Genomic DNA, 25337 nt, shown 5'->3' on the forward strand with positions numbered 1-25337 from the left:
GGAGGGGGTTGGTAGATGGAGGGAGTTTCTGATGTGTTTGCAGGGCAGTGGCAAGCACGTGCTGGAGAAAGGGTGCAAACAGACGGTGTGAAATGGCCGTAACCCTGAGGCTAATCCTACAGGCCTGAGATGCTCCGGGTGATTTAGTCTTAAGCCCAGTCTAGACCAGCCTGCCCAGACGTAATCGCACACGTTCTGCTGTGAGTCCCCACTCTTCAGCACCTCTCCGGGTGTAACAGTTGGCTCTGTCAGAGCACTTCCTGTAACTGTGCTCATGTCATACAACTCATCCCATCGAGTTTGTGCTTGCAATCTAATTATTCAAATAAATAAACCATCAACAGGTTCTTACAAACCTCCAGTGTGGAACATTGTACTAGTCAGTTTTGTTGTTGGGTTGTTGGTATGAATAAAGTTACTGCCATTCAAGTTGAGGAATAGTTTTCCAGCTGACCTGGTGCCCCACTGCACACTAATGTGAACAGATGAGATTAACAAATGCCAAATGCCAAGAAAACTCGCAGTTCTCAAAACGCTCCTCATTCATTTATTCAATCACAGAATGCATATGCTACTACAGAAGATATACTCTGTTAATTGAGATGATGACCTAATTAGTGTGAAGAAAACAGTTTCACTCACCATAAAAACAATCCATCACAGCCCTTAGTCTATTCAGCAAGTTGTGACATGTTCGATTGCATATTTCAGGTCGAACTTTAATGTAAATGTTTAACTCAAGGGCAAAACACTCATTGGGGAGCTGTCACCGGTCTAATGCTCTGACTGGCTTGAATGCAAAGGTGCCGCGGAGATAGGCAAACTGTGAGACAAAGAAAAAGTGAAGGGGCGGAGATTAAATAGCCGAGTTTAGTCGTCTTCAGGCACAGACGCCGTGGCTCGACCGGCTAACAGACTTCAGGAGTGAAGAAGTGTTTACTTTAGTCACGGAAAATTGAATAGCTATTGCTGTCTCATTTCGCGTATAATACAGAGGGACGATAGTCGAAACGGTGGATGGACCTGGGCTGAGCGAAAGTTTTTTAGCCTCCTTTTCAGGGCGCGAGTCGGACTTTCATCACTGAACTGAGCGTTGCCTCCATTCAGCCCGAGGTGTGTGCAGGACCAAAAGGTAGGACTGAGGTCATCAAACTTAGGGAAACTCGTCAAAAATAATTGCACTGGTTGTAGGCTACGCGTTTGTTTCAACAGCAGATGCTAACTCCATTACTGCTCCTGTGGAATTCAGTTCGAAGTCACTGTAAGGGAAGGTTAGTGATTTGGCAGCTTCAGGAATCTTTTAATTAGCCTACTTGGAATTTCGTGGCAGACACCCTGCACTGTTGTCGCCAGGTAGCTACTGATTTCATGCTGCTCCAATTCCCTCTTTTTAAATCTTTTTTATCTAGCTTGTTGGATTCTTCAGATAACTCTACAGCGGTGCTCAGAATAAAACCGTGCTGAAAATGTGGAAAATTGGCTGAATCACCGGGTCACGTGCACGTGTTTTAAGACTAGCTACTCCAGAGCGGACAGCAAGAGATGGTCTCTCTACACTGCTGTGCTAGAAAAATAATTGTACGGGATTGAAGACAGGTTAACACTCTAAAAAGGTAATTGGCCATTAACGATATAACATTGGTCGTTTTTTATTTTTGAGTAAGTGATGTTGAAGCCTAGCCATATATTTTTTTTATGATTACTCTTCTCGTTCTAGCCTAGAACAGTTAATTTTGAAATGACAGATACACACACATTGGCAGACAGAGAAAGAAAACACTCAAGAGATCATTTTGGTTGGTGTCTGCACAACATCGAGGCCTTTAGGCCTATTAGTGATCACTAGATCAGTGCCCTATTAAAGTTGTGAGACCTTGTGTATCCGTTACTGGCTAAATTGTTGATATCCCGACTGAAAAAACCAGCCTGACCAGCTAAAGGTGGTTTGCTGGTTGACCAGCTTGTTGACCAGCTTGTTTGACCACCCTATGATGGTTGACCAGCTAGACCAGCAAATCTCTTGCGAAAACATACCTTCAGCTGGTTTACCCACCTAACGATGGTAATTCAGCTGGTTTTGCTTGTCGTACCACCTCAAGCTGGTCATTTTAGCTGGTGTTGCTGGTCTACACTGCTGGTTTAACTGGCCGTGCCAGCTTATGTTGGTCAAACCAGCATGACCATCTTACACCAACAATGTCAAGCTTGGCAGGCTGGTCACCAGCATGACCATCTTGCACCAGCTGTATCCCACACGACAGGCTGGTCAAACCAGCATGACCAGCTTCCTCAGATGGTCACGCCAGCATATCCAGCTGGTGGTCCAACCAGCTACACCAGCAAAGACCAGCAAGAGCTGGAAGAAAACCATCAAAGACCAGCTAAAACCAGCTACCAGCATAAGCTGGTTTCTAGCTGTTTTTTTCAGCAGGGATGAAATAAGAGGATGTTGCCCAAATCTTTATCCAAAGATGTCCTCACTGGCAAAAGATGCCCACACAACAGACTAGTTTGCAAAAAACAGCACATTTAATTAAACAATCAAAGCATGTCATAAAGCCTTAGCAAAGGCTTTGATTTTATGCGTTTATGAGATAGCATTTATAGTTTTAACATGTGGGTTTGCTAAAGCAGGAAATAAGAAAAGGAGTTATAAATAAAGTTATAAACTCCTTCTATTTTTCCATATGAAAGATCACAAGAAACAGTCCGCAAGTCTTTGTAGAGAGAGGCGTTAAATGTCCTGAACTCCTCCCCCATGTTTGCTGTAAGTGGGGAATGTGTAATGGACCTGTTAATCATTAGACAGAGAGTGGTGGACTTATTTATTTATTTATGTCCTACTCTCTCTCTCTTCCTCTCTCTCACACACACACACAGACTCACTTACACATTCACACAAACACACTTACGCATACACACACACACACTTACATGTACACACTCATACAAACACACTTACACATACATACATACACACACACACACACTTACATGTACACACTCATACAAACACACTTACACACACACACACACACACACACACACACACACTTGTGTATGGACTCTTCGGGCGCACCTCTCTTGCGGTTTGTCTATTCCTGGGAGTGTGTGTGTTCAGTAGGCCACAGACTAAACACTCTCCTACTCACTGGTCAAGCCTTTTTTCTTCTGAGGTGTGTGTGTGTGTGTGTTTGTTTCTAACCTCACCATGTGTGTGACAGATGCATACCTGAACTCGTATTCAATGTCCATCCGTCGAAGCCATTAAAAGCCCTATAATTTCCTAAACCCAAAGGAACTGACTGGAGGTTGTTGTCAGATGCAGTCAAAGTTTGACATCGTCCTTTGTGGGACAGGCTGGTGCAGGGTCCTGTACACCCAAGAATGATGGCTCGGCTACAGCAGTGACCACTCTTTTTGCTGTTGCTGTGTGCGCAGAGCCCACATCCCTTTATGTTTCTTATGTCTCATTCCATCGAACTACAGATCCGTTACCCGATCTGGCAAACTTACATAGTGCGGTTATAGCCAATAGAGGGCTGTGAAGCGAATGCAGAAGTGCCGTTCACCCTGTTACAAGTTGATGAACCACTGAAACGATTTTAAGGTACAAAAAACTCTTTGGTGTTGCTTTAAGCTAAGAATTCAGTTCACTCAGTATCTGTCTAGTGTGCCTCTGCCTCACATACCAAGCCTAGTGCAAAAATCCAGTCCAGACCCTTATCCCACAAGCATGCCAGAGCTCTTCTCATCTTGGGCCATCAGATAAAGATGTTTAGGGTCGACCTCTGTCATCGGATCATGATCTCGTACCCTAGCAGCGAAAAGCCCAAGTTTATCCTGCTATGACATGGTTTACGGACCTGTATATCAACACTCTAGAACAGTCTAGAACAGTCTGCAACACTCTAGAACAGTATAGCAACACTAGAACAGTCTAAAGCCTGATTGTGGAGCAGCAAAGCAGCAAAAACTTTTTTGTACCACTAATGCACATAAAATATATTAAATATGTATAATGATTTAGACACAATTTTCTACTGCTGAATTGGATCCATTCGTGGATGTTTGTTATCAGCCTAAGAGGCATCAATCTCAGAAACAGGATTTTTTCGAGGGGTTTGTGGAGAGGGAAAGAGGTCTCGAGTTTGTTCCATGATCCGTTTTTTCCACATCCAATTCTTACTGGGCTCGTGCCGAGAGCTGCTCCTAAGTGTCCAGTTACATTTCTGCTGGAAGCCGGCGAACGCTGCGACACTGAGCTGTCCGCCAGAGTTACGGCGGCAAAAAGGAAGACTTCATCAAGCGACTGCAGAGAGTCCACATCTCGCTTTATCAGTTAATTCATCTTGCTCTGTTTTACATTCTGATTAAGCCATTTGTTCTCAGCTAAACGTGTTGAAAGGGAAAGGTAACATTAGCTTTGGAGAGGAGGGAGTTGAATGTAAATTGCGTTTGGCAGGTGAAATGACTGTTCCATTGTGGCCATCTGTATGCTGTCATGCTAGACTCGGCCCCCCCCCCCCCCCCCCCCCCACACACACACACACACACCAGTAGGCTCGGGGGCCCTTAGATACAGCGGAGAAAATAAGTATTGAACACGTCAACATTTTTTTCAGTAAGTATACTTCCAGTGCGGCTATTTCACCAGACATTAGTATTAACTTACGTAATCCACACATATAAAAAAAATTCAAACATTAATGTCCCTAAGTAGAGTTATGAGTAAAAAAGTGGAATGCCACAGGAAAAAAGTATTGAACACGCCTACTGAAATTTCTTAAATACTTTGTGGAAAACCCTTTATTTGTAATGAGAGCTTCAAGGCATTTCCTCTTTGACGAAACTAATCAGTCGCAGTATTCAGGTGTGATTTTGGCCCATTCTTTTAAACAGATAGTCTTTTAATATTGAAGATTCCAGGGGTCCCTCTTGTAAATCCTGATCTTTAGGTAACTTCCAAAACTGTTCAATTGGATTTAAGTCAGGGCCTGAATTTCCTTTCTCTGAAACCAATTGGGAGTTTCCTTTGCTGAATGCTTTGGATCATTGTCCCTGCTGGAAGGTCTAGCCATGTCTCATCCTCATTGTTCTGGTGGATGGCAAGATTCTCCCAGAAAAAATGGCTGCATTCATAATTTCTTCAACTGTATGAAGTCTGCCAGTACCATGAGATGAAAAACAGCCCCACACCGTGATGCCTCCACCTCCAAACTTCAATGTTGATATGGTATTTTTAGGGTGATGCACAGTGCCATTTCTCCTCCAAATGTGTTGTGTAGTATGACATCCAAAGAGTTAAATTTTGCTCTCACCTGACCAGAATACATTCTCTTAGTATTTCATAGGCTTGTCCAAATGTTGTGTAGCAAACTTTCAATGAGCTTCGACATGTTTTTCTTCAGTAATAGAGTCATGTGGGGTGAGCGTGCATAGAGGCCATGGCGGTGGAGTGCATTACCTATGATTTTCTCTGTAACAATTGAACCTGCTGCCTCCGAGTCTTTCTGGAATAGTCCTTGGCTCTTAGGCTACACTTCTGACTATCCTTCTGACTTCCTGGTCAGAAATCTTGTGAGGAGATCCTGTGCATGGCCGATTGATGATGCAGTGATGTTCCTTCCACTTGCAAATAATGGCTCCAATACTGCTTACTGGATGATTCTGAAGTTTTGAAATGCATCTGTAACCAGTTCCATTGATATGTTTTGCAACAATAATGTTGCAAAGGTCTTGAAAGAGCTCTTTGCTTTTACCCATCATGACATGTTTCTTGTGTGACAACTTGGTAACGAAAAACCTTTTTATAGCTCATCAATATGTACTAACCCAGCTTACATTAATTTGCACAGATAGGAGGGATAATTACTCTCTAACTATGTATAGATTCCAGCTCGTTCCTTGCCATTCCTTGCCTTTGTGTACTGTTCTTAGTGTGTTCAATACTTTTTCCCTGTGCCATTCCACTTTTTTACTCATAACTCTACTTATGAACATTAATGTTTGGATTTTTTTTATATGTGTGGATTACCTAAGTTAATACTAATGTCTGGTGAAATAGCCTAACTGGAAGTATACTTACTGAAAAAAATGTTGACGTGTTCAATACTTATTTTCTCCGCTGTAGACCACAGCGAAGCGACTGTCATGCGTCATGCTAGACTCGGGAGCCCTTAGATAGACCACAGGGAAGCGACTGAGAGAGATGGAGTTTTTACGGGTCACCCCCCCCCCCCACCAGTAGGCTCGCTGTTGCCAACTCTGAGGTGTTTAGACAGCTGTGGTGCCGGTGGTGTATCTAGGAGGGCATGACCCCAGCGTCGGGTGTAGTGCCACTATTATTCATGTGAATTGATGGCAAACAGGGCTCTGTAATGGAGCTGTACCTCACAGGAGCTGTTGCCGTGGCGATGCCAGCAGACTATATAGCCCCACCACAGCCAAATACACATTGTCTTAAAATAATATATAGTGTGTTCCTCTTCCTGTGTTTGTGTATGTAAAATGTGTGTGTGTGTGTGTGTGTGTGTGTGTGTGTGTGTGTGTGTGTGTGTGTGTGTGTGTGTGTGTGTGTGTGTGTGTGTGTGTGTGTGTGCATGATTCTCACCCCTGTGTTTGTGTACCCCTCCCTCTCCAGGCTACTCTCTCTGTCTGGGCAAATCGTACTTCTTCCGCTTCAACCACCCCGAGGAGGCCAGTCGGATGAAGAGCATGCTGCCGCAGAAGAGCCCTGTGCCCCCGCTGGTCTACAGCACAGGTGAGTTGCCCCAACCGCCACCTCATTTCTCACACCTGTCCACTTCCACGCGCCCACTACGCCTCAAAGGGTCAGTCCAATCCAGGTTTATTATGTCTCAAAGGGTCAGTCCAATCCAGGTTTATTATGTCTCAAAGGGTCAGTCCAATCCAGGTTTATTATGTCTCAAAGGGTCAGTCCAATCCAGATTCATTATGTCTCAAAGGGTCAGTCCAATCCAGGTTTATTATGTCTCAAAGGGTCAGTCCAATCCAGGTTTATTATGTCTCAAAGGGTCAGTCCAATCCAGGTTTATTATGTCTCAAAGGGTCAGTCCAATCCAGATTCATTGTGACTCAAAGGGTCAGTCCAATCCAGATTCATTGTGACTCAAAGGGTCAGTCCAATCCAGATTTATTATGTCTCAAAGGGTCAGTCCAATCCAGATTCATTGTGACTCAAAGGGTCAGTCCAATCCAGGTTTATTATGTCTCAAAGGGTCAGTCCAATCCAGATTCATTGTGACTCAAAGGGTCAGTCCAATCCAGATTTATTATGTCTCAAAGGGTCAGTCCAATCCAGATTCATTGTGACTCAAAGGGTCAGTCCAATCCAGGTTTATTATGTCTCAAAGGGTCAGTCCAATCCAGATTCATTGTGACTCAAAGGATCAGGCCAATCCAAGGTCAATCCAGGTTCATTCATTACGCCTCAAAGGGTCATTCCACTCCAGATTTGGGCACGTTTATTTAAATGCTTTATCTAAGAGTCCTACTGTGAATGCACTGAGCGGCACAGCTCGTGCCGGTGATGTGGACCGAAGGGCAGTGGATGTGGGCAGGTGAAAGAAATGTTAGCCGAGACGGGAGGAGCCGCTACTGTGAAACTCCACAGTGGTCTGAATATAGCCCAAACAATGAGAGAGGTGAGTCCACTCCTTCATAATAACATCTCCTTCAGGCCCTAAACCTTTCATTTAGATCCATGTGAGCCTATAAATATATATGTGCTATATATGTGCAGAGATGCAGGCATACCTACTCAACCCATCTCCTGCCCCCATCCCCCTAAAGAGGAGTGCAATCCAGGTTAAAATGGGCACAGCAGAAAACGCCCTGGCCAGAAGGATCGAATGAAGCACAGCCTCTACTCATGGTCACACAAAAAAAGAGTTTTCCTGTAGCATGATCTCTTACACACCCTTTGATGTGTGTATCGGACCTCAGGCAGCGAAACTACTGGGAGCACCCCCCCCCCCCCCCCCCCCATTCTCTCACTTCCCTGAACATGCAGCCCCCTATGGAGTATCCCTCCTGTGTGTGTGTGCGTGTGTGTGTGTGTGCGTGTGTGTGCGCGTGCGTGTGTATGTGTGTGTGTGAAGGTTCAGTTACAGGTGATGGCCCTCCCCACCTCAGCCCCCACCTTGTGCACAGACAGGTGTGTCATTGGACACGCTTTTGAAGCACTCCCCCTCTCACACACATTCCCCGCGGCCTGTGTCGGCGCAAGGCTCTCTGAGCATGCCAGAGCCCTCCTTCAAACGTGTTAAACTGTCTTGTTTGCCATCTCATACGGATGGAATGCACACCACCTCAGCAGGCAAACACACACATGAATGCAGTTGTACACACTGACACACACAAGAAATACACACACACACACACTCATAGTGTGTACATAAACACACAATTGCTTGCACAGAAATACACGCACAAACACACACACACGGGTAGACTCGAAACATGCACACACCCGTAATTACACAGGAGCACATAGGTGCACAGGCCCTAGCCGAGCCAGCTGTGTGTGTGTGTGTGTGTGTCTCTGCGCTGATTGCAGATGTGGCGTGCCTGCCGTGTGTGTCTGTTCTGATTGATGTGTGTGAAGGTGTAGCGAGCGTGCCGTATATCTGTTCCACTGCCTCTCTGGAATGTGTGCTCCACGTAAACAAGCTCTGTGCAAGGTCTGGCACCAGGCAACACAGAGAAAAGCACACACACACACACACACACACACACACACACACACACACTCGCTGGCTCACACACCACAGACGCACACCATGTGTGTGAAGTGCATATAGATCTTTGGGTCATCTGGCTGTGAGGTCCTTTTTTGTGGTCGAGGGAGGGCAGCATCTCTTTGTTGGTCGATGGTCTGGTTTTATTCAGGCCCAGAGAGCTTAGGATCGCAGGGCCGTGTGGACGGCAGGCAGGCGGGCGGACCTGTAGAGATTGGGACCTGCTCTTTAATGGATCCTTCAGACTTTCCCTTGTAAGGGTATGTGCAGCAGCTGTGCTTTAAGAAGGTGTGTGTGCTGTGTGTGTGTGTGTGTGTGTGTGTGTGTGTGTGTGTGTGTGTGTGTGTGTGCTGTGTGTGTGCAGGCGATGCATGCTTGTGCCATTCTCTCCTCAGTAGGCCTTGTGATATCTGTGCGTTTCTGCTCTAGTTCTTCTGCTCTGCATAACATAGAGATCTCACTCTGATTCCAACCTCACATCTCTCTCTCTCTCTCTCTCTCTCTCTCTCTCTCTCTCTCCCTCTCTCCCTCTCTCCCCCACCTCCTCCGGGCCTGAAGGTTCTTAGGGAACATGCGGCAGGAGGTGGAGTGGGCTCTTCCCCTCATCACAACAGAATGGCTGGCTTGGCTTGAGGGCGAAGGAATAGCTCTGTATCCTTGAGACTCTTTCCCCCGTCTCTCTTTCTCAATTCAATTCAATTCAATTCATTGTGCTTTATTGGCATGACTGTTCAGGTTACAATATTGCCAAAGCATTAAGAGCAAAAAAAACAAAAAAAAACAAAAAGCAAAAACATGGAATAGTCAAAATAGGGGACATTAATAATAATTATACTAATAAAAAAAAAACAATGGTAAGATGATAATGTAAATAATAGAGGGAAGAAAAAGTAGGTTAATAGAATAGTGAAATTGGTGGGGGGGGGGGGGGATAAAACAACAGTAGGGGTGGAATCACTGGCTTACGGATGCATTTCGTCTTTCGTGACAGGCTAGTACATATTTTCCAGCTGCCAGTGCAATTTCTGGAATTTCGCCCAGGATATATTTTAGCTTACCCTCGTTATTAAGATTTCAGGGCGTATGTTACTTGCTTTTGTAAGGAAGGTTTCTCTGAGGTCTGTGTAAAATTTGCATTCTGTTAGGAAGTATAGCTCTGTTTCTATTTTACTTTCCTGGCAGTGGTGGCACAGCCTGGCCTCTCTTGGTAACCAGGTCTGTTTCCTTCTACCTGTTTTGATGTTCAGATTGTGCTCGCTGAGTCTGTACATAGTCAATGTTCTGGATATTTTTTTGTCTTTGAGCGTTTTTAGATATGGGGCCAATTCATACTTGTGCTTAATTGCAAGATAACAATCAAGTTTATGTTGGGTTTTCGTGATTTCTGTTCTCTCTTTCTCTCTCTCTCTCTCTCTCTCTCTCTCTCTCTCTCTCTCTCTCTCTCTCTCTCTCTCTCTCTCTCTCTCTCTCTCTCTCTCTCTCTCTCTCTCATCTATCTTTTCATTTCATTCCTTTTTCCCAAAAGTAGAAGTGATTTCCTCAAGCGGTGTTGCCAGTTCTCTGCTGTTTTTAGACACAAGGGCTCGGTGTGTGTGTGTGTGTGTGTGTGTGTGTGTGTGTGTGTGTGTGTGTGCGCGCATGTGTGTGTGTTTATGTTGGGCCTGAGACTTGGTGAGAATGGGCTTGTGGGTTGTGGGTCGTTTGAAGGCCTAGCTCTCTGTTATTCCTGATGCGGGTGTTCAGGCCAATCTGGGCTATAAAAAGATCAGTCACAGGTAAAATTGCCAGAGCAGTTCTCTCTCCTGCAAGATTGCATTACGATAATCTGCAGTAACTAAATAAGGATGTTGGCTCAGGATGGCAACATTCTTCAAGCAATTTGTGCATTTCGAGGCAAAAATAGATGTCAGGAGGACAAAGATGGGCAGGTCTTTTACCTTGGATTACATTTACTGTTTTTACTGTGGAAAATGGTCATCACACAGACACGGGTCAGTTGCCCCTTTAGAGTATTTAACTAATGCTTTTCTTGTGACCCCCCAGACTATCTGAAGTTCAGCAGTGACTACAGTAATGTGGTCGGAGGGTCCAGCACGCGGGGCATGCGCTCAGCGTCGGAGCTGCGTGAGCTGATGGACACTCTGCAGCGTAAGAAGCAGGCCCTGGAGTCCAGCCTGCGGACCAACGGCGACGCCAGCCCGTCCTACTTCAGCATGACCCAGTCGCCGCCCACCTCCCCCTCGTCTTACCAGGAGCAAGCCCGCAGGCTGTATGCCGCCGACCGGCCGCCCCTGTCCGTCAAAGTGCCCGCCCACTCCACCAGCAGCATGCCGCCGCTGCCGTCGCCGCGGCGATCGGACCCTCGGGACCTGTCGTCGCTTCCCTACTCGCGGCCGATCTCGCGCAACCAGTCCCAGGACAACCTGCTGTCGCCCTCCTCGTCCAGCGACGGCGGCGGCCGGCGTTCGGCCCAGTCGGGCTCCCTGCTGTCCATGTGGAACGGGTCCTCGTCCTCCGCGGCCGACAACGCGCTCCCTCGGCCGCCAGCAGGGGGCGGCAGCGGTGCGGCCAGCATGCCCTCCAGCCCGCGGCTGGGCAGACGCCACCTGGCGCCGGACGGCTCGGCGTCCTCGTCCTCGGGCCGCAGCAGCGGGGGGGCGCTGGAGCCGACGCCGCGCCACAGGAAGTACTCGGCCGGCTCGCTGTCCGGCATGGGCGCGCCGGGCATCAGCACGAGCTCCCACAGCCGCTCGCTGCCCCGTCTGTACCGTCCGGCCGACGGGCAGCAGCAGCAGCAGGCGCCCCTCAGCCTCCTGCCCCCGCGCCGCTCGCTGGACTCCCACGCCCCCCCGCAGCCGACCCCACGCTCCTCCTCCAACGCTGCCCACCAGAACGGCCACGGCGAGGTGGTGTCCATCTCTCTGTCGGCCAGGCCCGTGTCCAAGCGCAGCCTGGTGCCACCCGACGTCACCGTGCCCTCCGCGCTGGCCGCCGCGGCAGTGGTCATCTCGCCCGCCTCCTCCTCCTCCTCCTCCGCCAACGCCAACGCCACCGAGTCCACCACCAGCCCCCGCCAAGCCAAGAAGATGAGCCTGACCTCCACCAGCAGCTCCTGCTCCGACCTGGACCCCCCTGCCCGCCCCTCCCCGTCCCCTGCCCCTGCCCTGGGCTCCGGGCTGACCGGGGTGGGCCTGGGGCTCGGGGAGAGGCGGACGTCGTTCGGGAAGGCCGGGCTGGGTCCAGCGGGGGGCTTCCGGGAGAGGAAGGGCAGCATCAGCTCGCTGAGCGGCAAGGAGGAGCTGCAGGACTATCACCAGCGGCAGCGCGACGAGCGACTCCGCCAGCAGGAAGTGGAGAGGCTGGTGAGTGTGACCATGACCACAGCCGCGGCCGCTCCTTTCACCCTCTCCTGCTCCAGAAGCCAGTGTGTGGAATGATGGAATGTGCATGTGATGGTACAGGCTATTTCAGGAGCCAAATAGGTTGCAGCTGAGGTAGGCTGTTCAAGCATCACATTGTCTTGTCTATTGTGTCTATTGTGGCTTTTGTATTCAGAAAGTAAGGAACAACTCTCATGACCCAGGCAAAGATGAATGAGTGAGTGAATGAGTGAATGAACGAGCGAGTGAGTGCGTATAAGGACTCTGATATGAGGATAATTCATGGCTGGGATAGTAATAGGACTTAAGTCATTATACGCAGAGACAGTCCAGACTCTGAAAGCATTCTTTTGGTGAAGACGACTCTCCTCGCGAGCAGTGAGCCAGTTATTACTTAGTGGCCAGGAATGAGAGAGAGAGAGAGAGAGAGAGAGAGAGAGAGAGAGAGAGAGAGAGAGAGAGAGAGAGAGAGAGAGAGAGAGAGAGAGAGAGAGAGAGAGAGAGAGAGAGAGAGAGAGAGAGAGAGAGAGAGAGAGAGAGAGAGAGAGAGGAGAGAGAGAGAGAGAGAGAGAGAGAGAGAGAGAGAGAGAGAGAGAGAGAGAGAGAGAGAGAGAGAGAGAGAGAGAGAGGCCAGAGAAGAGAAAGTTTCCCACCTGTCTCAGCATTAATCTGGATCACTCCCTGGAACATTCCACCAGGCAGTGTAGACCACACGGCCACTGGACCACACTAATGCTGGGTGGAGGTGGTGGAGGGCGGAGGGTGGGATGGGATTGATGTTGACTGGGTGGGTCCAGCATTCCTGGGCTGCAGAGGGAGGAGGAGAAGGTGGAGGACTACGACGGCACAACCAGAGGTGGAGTTACTATTCCACTATTATTAGACTCTCCCTCTCTCTCTCTCTCTCTCCCTCTCTCTCTCCCTCTCTCTCTCTCTCCCTCTCTCTCTCCCTCTCTCTCTCTCGATGCTGCGAACAGCATCTTGGCCCTCCAGACATGTTTGTAGGCCCACCACGCACACACACACACACACACATATATACACACATACACATATATACACACACCCACACACACACATGCTGTCTCTCTGGTAGGGCGACCACAGAAGCGGTCTCTGGCAGCCAGCCTACGCTCACAATGCTATTCCTGCTCCCTCTGATGCTTACAGTGGACAGGGTGCCGCTGTGGGAATACAGGCATGCTGTGTGTGTGTGTGCGTGCGTGCGTGTGTGTGTGTGTGTGTGCGTGTGTGTGTGAGCGCATGTGTGTGAGCACATGTGCGCATGAGCCTGTGGGGAGAGGCACCTGTAGCACCGCCCTGGTGGTCACCGTGGGTAGCTGTGGCCAAGGCCGCCCAATCATTACCCATCGCTGCCCTGTAGTTGGGTGGCTCTTTAACAACACTCGATTACAGGGCAGCCCTTAAGGGAGTAAACATACCAACGACAGCTGCAGGTGGACTCTGTGTGTGTTTGTGTATGTGCACGTGGGTTTGTTTTTATACTCTCACACACATGTACTCACAGGCACACCGACGCGTTCACATGCTTACACTCTCAGATCCAGTCCCCATCACTAGACACTAGTCCTAGACTCCATCACTAGACACTAGTCCTAGACTCCATCCCCATCACTAGACACTAGTCCTAGACTCATCCCCATCACTAGACACTAGTCCTAGACTCCATCACTAGACACTAGACACTAGTCCTAGACTCATCCCCATCACTAGACACTAGTCCTAGACTCCATCACTAGACACTAGACACTAGTCCTAGACTCATCCCCATCACTAGACACTAGTCCTAGACTCCATCACTAGACACTTGTCCTAGACTCCATCCCCATCACTAGACACTAGTCCTAGACTCATCCCCATCACTAGACACTAGTCCTAGACTCCATCACTAGACACTAGACACTAGTCCTAGACTCATCCCCATCACTAGACACTAGTCCTAGACTCCATCCCCATCACTAGACACTAGTCCTAGACTCCATCCACATCACTAGACACTAGTCCTAGACTCCATCACTAGACACTAGTCCTAGACTCCATCACTAGACACTAGTCCTAGACTCATCCCCATCACTAGACACTAGTCCTAGACTCATCCCCATCACTAGACACTAGTCCTAGACTCCATCACTAGACACTAGACACTAGTCCTAGACTCATCCCCATCACTAGACACTAGTCCTAGACTCATCCCCATCACTAGACACTAGTCCTAGACTCCATCCCCATCACTAATCCTAGACAGCAGGCTCCCCCTGTTGAGTGAAATGTTCCAGTTGACCCCCCCCACGCCACTCCGTCTGGAATAACTCCACCAACCCCCCCCCCCCACACACACACACCCCCACACACACACACCCCTCACTCTGAAATAGCCCCACTGCGTCTCCTGGAGGTGTGGAACTGGAGACTCTCCCTGCCCTCTCCTCTAAAAGCCTCCTGCCCTTGGAGTGGTCCAGTGCCAACGCCAGATCCCACCGCACAGCGAGGTCAGATCCCACCGCACAGCTAGGCCAGATCCCACCGCACATCGAGGTCAGATCCCAGCGCACAGCGAGGTCCGATCCCACCGCACAGCTAGGCCAGATCCCACCACACAGCGAGGTCAGATCCCACCGCACAGCTAGGCCAGATCCCACCGCACAGCTAGGCCAGATCCCAGCGCACAGCGAGGTCAGATCCCACCGCACAGCTAGGCCAGATCCCACCGCACAGCTAGGGCAGATCCCACCGCACAGCTAGGCCAGATCCCACCGCACAGCGAGGTCAGATCCCACCGCACAGCTAGGCCAGATCCCACCGCACAGCGAGGTCAGATCCCACCGCACAGCTAGGCCAGATCCCACCGCACAGCTAGGCCAGATCCCACCGCACAGCTAGGCCAGATCCCACCGCACATCGAGGTCAGATCCCACCGCACATCGAGGTCAGATCCCAGCGCACATCGTGGTCAGATCCCACTGCACAGCGAGGTCAGATCCCACCGCACAGCGAGGCTGTGGTCCAGTGTCAGAGGTCAGATCCCACCGCACAGCTAGGCAGTGGTCCAGTGCCAGAGGTCAGAGGTCAGATCCCACCGCACAGCTAGGCTGGGCTCAGTGCACTCTGGAGCTGCTGTTGTGATGACAGAGATGAAAGCTGAACTTGGTGTTGAGTGCCCATGTGTGTGTGTTTGTGCCGAAGTGTGTGTACCCTGTGTTTTTTTAAGCCAACAGATTCAATTCAACAAGTGCCAGTCAGAATGAGTGTGACTGTTATATCTCTCCTCTCTCTGTGTGTGTGTGTGTGTGTGTGTGTGTGTGTGTGTGTGGTGGTAATGGAAGTAAGTAGAGTATGTTTAAGGCACTGCTGCTTTTAACTATGTTTACATTATATGGGACTGTGTGTGTGTCCTGCCCTATTGGAGACCCTCCTGGCATCCTCACCCCCCTCCTGCCAGCCATGGTGGGATGTGTGTGTGTGTGTGTGTGTGTGTGTGTGTGTGTGTGTGTGTGTGTGTGTGTGTGTGTGTGTGTGTGTGCCCCCCCTGGGTTGGGATGGAGAGCGGAAGGATTAAATCACCACACTACTATATTTATATATCCTCCTGCCCCAGCCCAACTCACACACACACAGCCCCTGCCCCCACACACACACACACACACAGCCCCTGCCCCAACACACACACACACACAGCCTCTGCCCCAACACACACACACACACAGCCCCTGCCCCAACACACACACACACACACAGCCCCTGCCCCAACACACACACACACACAGCCCCTGCCCCAACACACACACACACACAGCCCCTGCCCCAACACACACACAGCCTCTGCCCCAACACACACACACACACAGCCCCTGCCCCAAGTCCAAACGCTGTGCCAGGAACTGTTTGTGAGGTGGTCCGATTTCACTCAGCACCTCCAACTCCCATTTCACTTACACACTCATTCTCTTATACACACACACACACACACACACACTCACACACACTCACATGCACACATATACACTCAGTCCCACGCACACACACACACACACACACACACACATGCACACATATACACTCAGTCCCACGCACACACACACACACACACACACACACTCACATGCACACATATACACTCAGTCCCACGCACACACACACACACACACACACTCACATGCACACATATACACTCAGTCCCACGCACACACACACACACACACACTTGCTCGTGCGCACACACACACACACATACGCACACACACGCTCGTTCGCTCGCTCACACACACACACGCACACATATACACTCAGTCCCACACACAAACACATACACACACACACACACACACACACATACATGTACTCCCATTCACTTGATCTCTGAACATAGAATACAGTATGTTCTAGTGGTTAGTGTGTGTGTATCTAACATTCTATCTATTGGTGGGGGGTGGTGTGTGACATTAGTTCCGGTTGAACTGTCTGCAGTGTGTGGTAATGGATTCTCTAAGGTTCGCCTTGAACTCTCAGCGACCTGAATCACGACTTGTTTAGCATGCAGCAGAACTTCTGACAGGAGAATGAAAAGACAAAAACAGCCATGTTCTATAAACTCTTGACCTTTGCCTCGCAATGGGGACTTAATTGACCATCTCGCAAAGAACCGACTTTGTAAACAAAACTAAAAATGTGGGGCTGTGTCTGTTTGCAGAGCGGCTATGAAAATAAGTCTGGACTTGTGGCCTCGGCCTTCCGCGCCTCCTGTACCTGGCCAGTGAGCTGCACTTCCTGGCCCCGTCGGATCTAGGTCACTTCCTGGCCCTGTCGGATCGAGGTCACTCACACGGCAGCCGTGCCCGATCCTGGGTCACACCTGTCCAGTCACACCACTGACTGACTCATACTGCCCCAGTGCGTGAAAAAGAGCTGTGTGTGTGTGTGTGTGTGTGTGTGTGTGTGTGTGTGAGAGGTATGGGATCTCTCATGCACAGTGCAGTGGCAGCGACCGTTTCCGGCCTGCTAATCAGGCTCTAAGCCAGAGCTGCTCCTGGGAGACCCAGTCTCCTTGTCTGCCTGACCGTCCCCCCCCCCTCTCTCTCTCTCCCCCCCCCCGCCCCTCTCTCTCCCTCATCTCTCTCTCTCTCCCTCATCCCTCTCTCTCTCTCTTCCCCCTTTCCTCCTGGGGGCTTTTTTTGGACGCTGGACGTGAGAAAGCAGGGCACTTTCTCCCGTGTCCGGTCTGGGGGGCCACTTGATAACTGTCAAACGACTTACCGTGACGAGGACTCGGCCGTGAGTCTCGTCTCCGCCAGCGGACGTTTTTAACTAGCTCGGTGTGTTTGGGACGTTTTTAACTAGCTCGGTGTGTTTGGGACGTTTTTAACTAGCTCAGTGTGTTTGGGCTGTCCGTGTGTCGTCTGGACACCCGTGACCTAGCGTGAGGATGCTGCCGGTCCTTCCCTCACAGCAGTGTGTGAGATGTGTTCCGTAACAGCCATGGACGTGTGTGAACACTCGTGTGCAGAAGCAGTGGGACACAGTGGTGCACTCTGCATTTCAGAGGTAAACCCCAGTGTGTGTGTGTGTGTGTGTGTGTGTGTGTGTGTGTCGTACACAAACAGCATGCCAGCTGTCCCAGTGGTTTTATTGATGCCGTTTATTTCTTTTACGGTCTCCTTGCCTTCTTGGATGCTGTGTCTGGCCTTAAAGCGCTCAGGCTCTGTGTCTGAGTACAGGCGCCATGTCAGATAGGAAAATAGATCATTAATTACATGCATAGTGGACATGTGAAGAGTGTCCTCAGGCAGCCTGTGTGTGTGTGTGTGTGTCGGTGCTGAGCTGGAGAGGTGCTTTATTTGGAGAAAGGTTGACTTTCCCAGCCTGCTGTCAGCATTTGGAAGCAATTAGGAAGCAGTTGACAAATAAGCACGAACATTGAGTGGTAACGTGTGCTGGTATGAGTATGTGTTGGAGAGAGTGTGTGTGTGTGTCAGTGAGTGTGTTGGAGAGAGTGAGAGAGTGTGTGTGTGTGTGTGTGTGTGTATGTGTTAGTAAATGTGTGTTGGAGAAAGAGTTTGCAGTGTTTCCCATACATTGACTTATTTGTGGCGGCCCACCACAATATCAACATTGACCACCACACAATGATTTTCCAGGTTGTACTAAATTGTGCTTAAATCTGGTTGGTTAGAATCATAACCGCGCTGCACTAATTTGTTAAAAACTGTTCAAATTAATTCTGCAAACCTACCACCACAAATAGAATTCAATTCTGTGGGAAACAGTGGTGTGTGTGTGTGTCAGTGAGTGTGTTGGAGAGAGAGAGAGTGTGTGTGTGTTAGTGAGTGTGTTGGAGAGAGAGTGTGTGTGTGTGTGTGTGTGTGTGTGTGTTAGTAAGTGTGTTGGAGAGAGAGTATGTGTGTGTGTTAGTGAGTGTGTTGGCGAGAGCTTTGTATTTGTTAATCTAATCTGGGTTTGCATCAGCCCATGCTTTATTGGTGGTTTGTTCTGAATAAGCCTTTTGTTCCCTGGCTCAGCCTCTTGTGTACTGTAGGACACATTTAGGAGATTGTTTAGACCATGTGTGGTGCTTTAGCAGTTGATACATTCTTGTTCTGATTGTGTGTGTGTGTGTGTGAGCGAGAGAGAGAGGGGGGGAAAGATCTTCTGGCTTTTCTGTTGCCTGACAGGAGTTTCTATCTTGTCTGTGTGTTTGGTTTAACATTATGTAAACATCTGGCTTGTTTGTTACCCTTACTGTGTGTCTGTGTGTGTGTGTGTGTGTCTACTGTAATCTGACCCTCTGGCTTCTCTATTGTTCCGCAGGGGTGTGTGTGTGTTTCTCCTATAATCCTGACCCTCCCTGTTGTTTTAGAGGAGTGTGTGTCTGCTGTGATCATGACCCTCTGGCTTCTCCGTTGTTCTACAGGAGTGTGTGTGTGTGTGATCATGACCCTCTGGCTTCTCCGTTGTTCTAGAGGAGTGTGTGTGTGTGTGATCATGACCCTCTGGCATCTCCGTTGTTCTAGAGGAGTGTGTGTGTGTGTGTGTGTGTGTGTGTGTGTGTGATCATGACCCTCTGGCATCTCCGTTGTTCTAGAGGAGTGTGTGTGTGTGTGTGTGTGTGTGTGTGTGTGTGTGTGTGTGTGTGTGATCATGACCCTCTGGCATCTCCGTTGTTCTAGAGGAGTGTGTGTGTGTGTGTGTGTGATCATGACCCTCTGGCATCTCCGTTGTTCTAGAGGAGTGTGTGTGTGTGATCATGACCCTCTGGCTTCTCCGTTGTTCTAGAGGAGTGTGTGTGATCATGACCCTCTGGCATCTCTGTTGTTCTAGAGGAGTGTGTGTGATCATGACCCTCTGGCGTCTCTATTGCCCTACAGGAGCACCAGCGCCTGGAGACTATCCTGAGCTTGTGTTCGGACATGGGTCGCCAGGAGAAGGACCACTCGGCCGTGTCCGACCTGCAGAAGATCAACAGGGAGCTGGAGAAGCTCCAGGTCTCCGACGACGAGTCAGTGTTCTCCGAATCCAGCGGAATGTCGCCTGAGAACGGCTACGCGCTCAGCTCCCTAGAATTCCACCAGCAGCTCGGCGAGGAGCGGCAGATCCGCCATCGACGAAGCAACGGCCAGAGGGACGTCAGGGCGGAGTCGCCAGCTGTCAGCCTCCGAAGCTCCGCCCCTTCTCCTTCACCACGTATGGCCTGGACGAACAAGGTGACGCTTCCGTTTTGACCGCTGACCTTTGCTCTCTCACCTGACCTCTAATCTCCATCAAGCACCCGACCTCTAGAGATTTATAAAGATCCACATGTGCACTTTCATATCATATATGCCTTGAAGTCTGTAGCTGTAGACCTGTTGACCCCGAGCTGAAGTGAACTCCAGGATCAAGTGTCCAGTGTCCTCTATCCCTGGTCCTCAGCTTTGCTCTGGAAGAGACATTCCTCTGTTGTAATCATACAGCATATTTTGACCGTGCTTAATCCGATTAGGTAATTAGATATCAAGGAAAGGAAGTGGTTCTCCATGCTGTACATTCATTTGACCTTCCTAAGGGTGAGAATTCATGTACACACTATCCTCTCCTGACACACACACACACACACACACACACACACACACACACACACACACACTGACATCTATATGTACATACAAGCAGATTCCAACAGAGAGGAATGTAAGGGGTGAATACATACCGAGACGTAGATTTACACACTTACAACAAGCACACAGTGATGTTGGTCTACACACACACACACACACACACACACACACACACACACACACACACACACACACACAGATACACACACACACACACACACACACACACACACACACACACACACACACACACACACACACACAGATACACACAGACATCTATATGCAAGCAGATTCCAACAGTGAGGAATGTAAGGGGTGGCCTGTGTGAAGTCTGTGAACCTCATTAGAGTGCAGCCAGGGAGGAGAGTGTGCCTTCACAGTCAAGACCTGCCTCCACAGTCAAGACCTGCCTCCACAGTCAAGACCTGCCTCCACAGTCAAGACCTGCCTCCACAGTCAAGACCTGCCTCCAGGCTAAAGTCCCTACAAATTATGAGCAGGACAAATATCCAGACAAAGAGGTCATGAACTGTGTGTGTGTAAGAGAGAGACAAGATGTTTCTTCATGAAGTGCACAAGGAGGGGATTATGAATATTTTTTTTGTATCTGTAAATACAGAGGAAGCCAAATAACTTGCACTGTCTTCCCCTCTCTCTCTCTCACACACACACACACACACACACACACACACACACATACAGACTGACACATGCACATGCAGACACTGCATCACCACTTTACCTCACTAAGACAAAACTCAGAGATTTGTTTACGTTGGTCATCTTGGGTCAACAGGTGGCCACTATATTCCCTTGTAAACAATCCATTTGGAGAACTCTGATGGTCTTGGTCTGTGACCGAGCTGTACTGGACCCAGTGTTTTAAGCCACGTCGACATTCTTTTGTGAGCGTAGTTCTGTTCTGGGAACCGTATTTGTGAGAGTAGTTCTGTTCTGGGAACCGTATTTGTGAGAGTAGTTCTGTTCTGGGAACCGTAGGAGTTCTGTTCTGGGAACCGTGTTTGTGGGAGGTAGTTCTGTTCTGGGAACCGTAGTAGTTCTGTTCTGTGTTTGTGGGAGGTAGTTCTGTTCTGGGAACCGTAGTAGTTCTGTTCTGTGTTTGTGGGAGGTAGTTCTGTTCTGGGAACCGTAGTATTTCTGTTCTGTGTTTGTGGGAGCTAGGGATCAGTGGGAGTGGGGTTTGTGGGAGCTAGGGATCAGTGCAGCTGTGGGCTGCTCGGCCTGCCCTGGTGAGATATATAGGACATCTCGGCCGGGTGTTTATTAGATCTGATGGCTTCAAAAGAGCTGGACAGCTGCCCGCTGTCTTGGGCCTCCATGGTGGACCCCCACCAGTCCACTCTAGCAAATGCATATGGCCACTTTGTCATCAGTGGCATCTCCTTAATGAGTTTAAGTGGACGACCAGGGCAGCTGTGGTTCCTTGTGGAAGGCAAAGACATATACAGTAAGTTAGTGACCAAGCCTGTAGTCTTAAAACTCCATGTTGGACTGACTGTGATCCATTTGAGATTAGACTTCAGACTCTCAGTCTCTAGTGGGAGAGAAAAACCTTGTCAAAGTAGAAGCACAGCATGAGTCAGTCAGGATCGCATACCACTGAGCTGCTGGATGGAGCCAGAAAGCGCTCTGGTCTCGCTACTGTGAGGGTGGCTTCTGATGGCGTTGGTGTTGATGGAGCCAGAAAGCGCTCTGGTCTCGCTGCTGTGAGGGTGGCTTCTGATGGCGTTGGTGTTGATCGGCAGGCTCCGGAGCTGGTGGAGGACCTGCACCTGAAGCAGGAGATGACGCGCATCGAGGAGGAGAGGATCCAGGTGCTCAACAACATGGAGGAGCTGGAGCAGAAGATCAAAGACCTGGACAACCAGATGGAGGAGTCCGTCAGAGAGGTGTGTACAACAGGGGGACCGCTACTAACCGTTGGAAGTGGATGATTGTGGAAGTGTGTGGGGGGGGAGTGTGTGATTTGAGACTTGCTGAGAGGCTCTATGGTCATGTCTTTCTCTTTCTATGTCTGTCTTACTCTCTCCCTTTGTCTCTTTCCCTCTCTCTCTCTCTCTCCCTCTTTCCACCAACTACCACCATCATCCCTTACATATAAACCCTAATTATTTACATGGTCTGGTGAAAGTTTCTCTCTCCCTCTCTCTCCCTCTCTCTCCCTCCCTCTCTCTCTCTCTCCCTCCCTCCCTCCCCCTCCCTCTCCCTCCCTCTCTCTCCCTCTCTCTCCCTCTCCCTCTCTCTCTCTCTCCCTCCCTCTCTCTCTCTCTCCCTCCCTCTCTCTCTCTCTCTCCCTCTCTCTCTCTCCCCCTCCCTCTCTCTCTCTCCCCCTCCCTCTCTCTCTCTCTCTCTCCCTCTCTCTCTCTCTCTCCTTCTCTCCCTCTCTCTCTCTCTCTCTCTCTCTCTCTCCCTCTCTCCTTCTCTCCCTCTCTCTCTCTCCGTCCCTGTGTCTGCACGTCCAGGTAATTACTGCTGTAATAGCAGCAGCCCTGCAGGTGCTGTCTGCCTGTGATCTGCATCCTAAGCAGGCAGAGCGTGTGTGTGTGTGTGTGTGTGTGTGTGTGTGTGTGTGTGTGTGTGTGTGTGTGTGTGTGTGTGTGTGTGTGTGTGTGTGTGTGTGTGTGTGTGTGTGTGTGTGTGTGTGTGTGTGTGTGTGTGTGGGCCCTGCTGCTAAGCGCTGTGGATTACCTCTCCAACACCTGATTTAATGACGGCCTGGAGCGGAGATCTAGGACTGCGTCCCGCCCAGCCAGCGACTACACGCTCCCAGTTAACCGCTAACGTCTATTAGGAAGTCATTACGGCCCTTCGGCAGCTCTCAGGCTGGCAGGTTTATGAGGCGCGCCGGCTCTTTGTGTGTGTGTGTGTGTGCGCGTGTGGGTTCATAGGTGACTAATTTGCTACTGATGTCTTATTCATAGTTTCACTTATCTCATTCTTATTGTCGTAAAAGCTAATAGCTGACTCTGGGCCCATTTAGAGAAAATAAAGCAACTTGGGCTCTTGGATCGATCTTCAGATTGCCTCATCAACCAAAGAGCCAGCAGTCCATTTTGAAAGGGCCGAAGGTCATTATGAAATGATAAGGACATTATGATTTTAAACTTCAAACTTTAAATCTCGTTTGTGGTTACTGGGTCGGTGCCCGACACAACACACCCCAGGTTTGGCTCACATGAAGAATGTGAGCTGATATTAGAACAGTCTGTCTAGTATTCGTTTGTGTCTCATGACATCACTGTAGCTTTGCGCCGCCATCTTTAATTAGCTTTTTTGATCTTGTACTTTTCCAGTTTTTCTTCTCTTCCAAATCTCCCCTTACGTTACAGTTGCCGTTGGCCCCTTCAGGTCCACACTGGCATGCTTTGCTGGACATGGAGAGCGATGTGTCGTATCTTTGCCACACCATAGTCGGTCTTCAGGTCCTCAGTCTGTTTCCTTTGCCCCTGCTGCTGAAAATGAAACCAGACAAAAGAAACAGTGTGAAATGTCTCTATTATATTGTCCTCAAACCCATACAGTACATATCCTCTCAGTGCACCTCAAACCCATACAGTACATATCCTCTCAGTGCACCTCAAAGCCATACAGTACATATCCTCTCAGTGCACCTCAAACCCATACAGTACATATCCTCTCAGTGCACCTCAACCATACATACCCTCTCAGTGCACCTCAAAAGCATACATACATACCCCCTCAATGCACCTCAAAAGCATACATACATACCCCCTCAATGCACCTCAAAAGCATACATACATACCCCCTCAATGCACCTCAAAAGCATACATACATACCCCCTCAATGCACCTCAAAAGCATACATACATACCCCCTCAATGCACCTCAAAAGCATACATACATACCCCCTCAATGCACCTCAAAAGCATACATACATACCCCCTCAATGCACCGTGTGACAGCCTCTTAAGGCCCATTCACACCAAGAACGATAACGATAACGATAACTATAACCATAACGATAAAAGCGTTCACACTGAACAACGATAAACAAAGTCTCTCCTTGTGTTAATGAATGTGACGGTTAAAATTCAATGGGTTCTGATTGGCTATTAGCTTTTTATCGTTCTGAAAATCGCGTGTATGTGTGTGTGCGCCCCACAGATGGAGGTGGAGCGAGCTCTGCTGGAGGGGGAGCAGGAGTCGGAGGCGTCCCAGCTGCAGCAGGACAGAGAAGCCCTGGAGCAGCTCAACGACAAGATGGCCGACCTGGAGAAGAAGCTCCAGACGGAGAAGTCTCAGGTAAATCAGCCTCAACCCAACAACAGCAGCAGAGCCCACGCAGAGCTGTCAGTGCAGATGTCTCAGGCCAGGTGGACACACAGGGCCTCTTCAGATGTCTCAGGCCAGGTGGACACACAGGGCCTCTTCAGATGTCTCAGGCCAGGTGGACACTGGGCGTTTCTGTGTGTGTTCTGTACGCTGTGCGTTCCACTGCTCACACTACAAGGCGCTCGACAAAAACGTCACATGGGACAGAAATCCAGAGCTGGAAGGTTCCGTCCACTAACTACACGACAAATCGGACAGGAATTCAGCCAGAGTCAAATTTTTGTCAGATCCGACTGATTCGGGGCTAAAATCTCGTGGGAATGGCACAGTGTGTGTTGGGCTTTAAAGGAGAAGTTCGGTGTGAAATTGACCTTAGCTGTACTGAAAGATGTTGCCGAGTACTTACATGTGTCCAATAGGCACCTTCGCTCACCCCCTAGCATTCCGAATTACGCCGTTTTTAGCCAAGTAGCTGTGGGGGGCATAGCGTAGCCTATGCAGCTAAATCGCTATTTTTACACAATTAAAAAGGTTCCAAGACCCTCAGAAGTCTACCAATGCAGTGTGGAGTTACTTGGAACCTTTTTAATGGTGTAAAAATAGCGATTTAGTTGCATAGGCTACGCTATGCCCCCACAGCTACTCGGCTAAAAACGGCGTAATTTGGAATGCTAGGGGGTGAGCGAAGGTGCCTATTGGACACATGTGAGTACTCGGCAACATCTTTCAGTACAGCTAAGGTCAATTTCACACCGAACTTCTCCTTTAAGG

The 25337-nt window shown here is 49.4% G+C and overlaps 1 protein-coding gene across 2 annotated transcripts in view; it reads left to right on the forward strand.

The window, feature by feature from the left end:
* phldb2b (pleckstrin homology-like domain, family B, member 2b) overlaps window positions 1–25337 on the forward strand; it is an 83862-nt gene that overhangs the window by 20136 nt on the left and 38389 nt on the right. The window contains exons 1-6 of one of the 2 annotated variants that reach the window (XM_076290068.1): window positions 769–1132; window positions 6644–6763; window positions 10806–12124; window positions 19522–19857; window positions 22020–22163; window positions 24399–24536. In XM_076290068.1, coding sequence (XP_076146183.1) covers window positions 6709–6763; window positions 10806–12124; window positions 19522–19857; window positions 22020–22163; window positions 24399–24536 — 1992 coding nt within the window. In that variant the 5' untranslated portion in view covers window positions 769–1132; window positions 6644–6708. Of the gene's footprint in view, window positions 1–768; window positions 1133–6643; window positions 6764–10805; window positions 12125–19521; window positions 19858–22019; window positions 22164–24398; window positions 24537–25337 lie in introns of those variants that run through there. The other variant, XM_076290069.1, reaches the window with a different exon arrangement.

The sequence above is a fragment of the Alosa pseudoharengus genome, unplaced genomic scaffold (assembly GCF_046254945.1).
Source record: "Alosa pseudoharengus isolate Yale_2024_CS ecotype anadromous, Long Island Sound unplaced genomic scaffold, YU_APseudo_1.1 YU_APseudo_1.1_scf_18, whole genome shotgun sequence".
NCBI classification, from domain to species: Eukaryota; Metazoa; Chordata; class Actinopteri; order Clupeiformes; family Clupeidae; genus Alosa; species Alosa pseudoharengus.